Here is a 1193-nt window from a genome sequence, read left to right on the forward strand (position 1 = left end):
CCCAGGCCCAGGGCACTCGCCCCACACCCCGCGCCCTCACTGCGGCCTGTCCCTGCTCCCCCTTCTGCCCAGGACACCGGGTCTGGCTTTTAACAGAAAACAACCAGGCAGCCCTGGCCGGTGTGGCTCAGTGGATAGAGCATCGCTCTGCGGATTGAAGGGTTCCGGGTTCGATTCCGGTCAAGGGCACAGGCCCGGGTTGTGGGCTCGATCCCCAGTAGGGGGCGTGCAGGAGGCGGCTGATCCATGATTCCCTCTCATGTTTCTCTCTCTCCCTCTCCCTTCTTCTCTGAAATCAATAAAAATGTATTTTTTAAAAAGAATCTTAAGAAAATAATTTAAAAAGCACACAGAGAAGACGACCATGCAGGCCAAAGGCAAGAGCACAGACTGAGGAGCCGGGAGCCCGCAGTGGCAGCTGCAGGTGCCGTGAGGACTGAGGCGAGCGCGGCAGGAGTCCGCCCCCTGCTGGCGGGAGCCGCCAATTCCTCCGACTCCGGGGCGCGTGGAAAGGCGCCACTGTGGGGACCGTGGTTGGCGGGGGCGCAGTGTGGTGATGGGCACGTGCCCTCACACATCTAACAGCCGGGGGTGACCCCAAAGCAAACTATGGACTTGGGGTGACAATGACATGTCCGTACAGGTTTAGCGATCGCACCCGACACCCCTCACGGATGGTGCTGGGAACCTAAACCTGCTTCGCTGCCCGGCCAGCGTGGCTCAGGGTCCAACGTCGACCTCGGAACCAGGAGGTCCCGGGTGATTCCCGGTCGGGGCACAGGCCCGGGTTGCGGCTGGAGCCCGTGTGGGGCGTGCGGGGCAGCTGTTGATGATTCTCTCATCGTTGATGTCTCTCTCTCCCCCTCTCCCTTCCTCTCTGACATCAATGAAAATGTATTTTTAAAAACTGCTTCATTCACATGAACCAGCACCAAACCCTCACTTGGGTCTTTAGGCCCCGCTGGCACCCGGAGCACACGCCTCCCGGGAGTGTGGGAACAGAGTGGGGTCAGGGGTCAGGGGTCACTCACCTTTCTGGCTGCCGGGGTCCGAGTCCTGGGCCTCCTTGGGCCTGCTCTGGGCATGGCTCTTGGGGCAGTGCTGGTGGCTGACCACCCACTTGAGGATGCTGGAGGCCGCCGTGCGCCGGAAGTCATCTGCAAAGGCACCGAGGCCTCGCCCCCTCTGCCCAC

The 1193-nt window shown here is 61.4% G+C and overlaps 1 protein-coding gene across 1 annotated transcript in view; it reads right to left on the reverse strand.

Moving 5' to 3' along the window:
- Window positions 1-1193, reverse strand: part of TTLL8 (tubulin tyrosine ligase-like family member 8) — a 36798-nt gene that overhangs the window by 11027 nt on the left and 24578 nt on the right. The window contains exons 7-8 of the mRNA XM_014549178.1: window positions 1032-1157; window positions 944-981 (exon numbers count right to left, since the gene is read on the reverse strand). Of these exons, the coding sequence (XP_014404664.1) occupies window positions 944-981; window positions 1032-1157 (164 nt within the window). The remainder of the gene's footprint in view (window positions 1-943; window positions 982-1031; window positions 1158-1193) is intronic.

Source organism: Myotis brandtii, unplaced genomic scaffold (assembly GCF_000412655.1).
Source record: "Myotis brandtii unplaced genomic scaffold, ASM41265v1 scaffold537, whole genome shotgun sequence".
Taxonomy (NCBI): domain Eukaryota; kingdom Metazoa; phylum Chordata; class Mammalia; order Chiroptera; family Vespertilionidae; genus Myotis; species Myotis brandtii.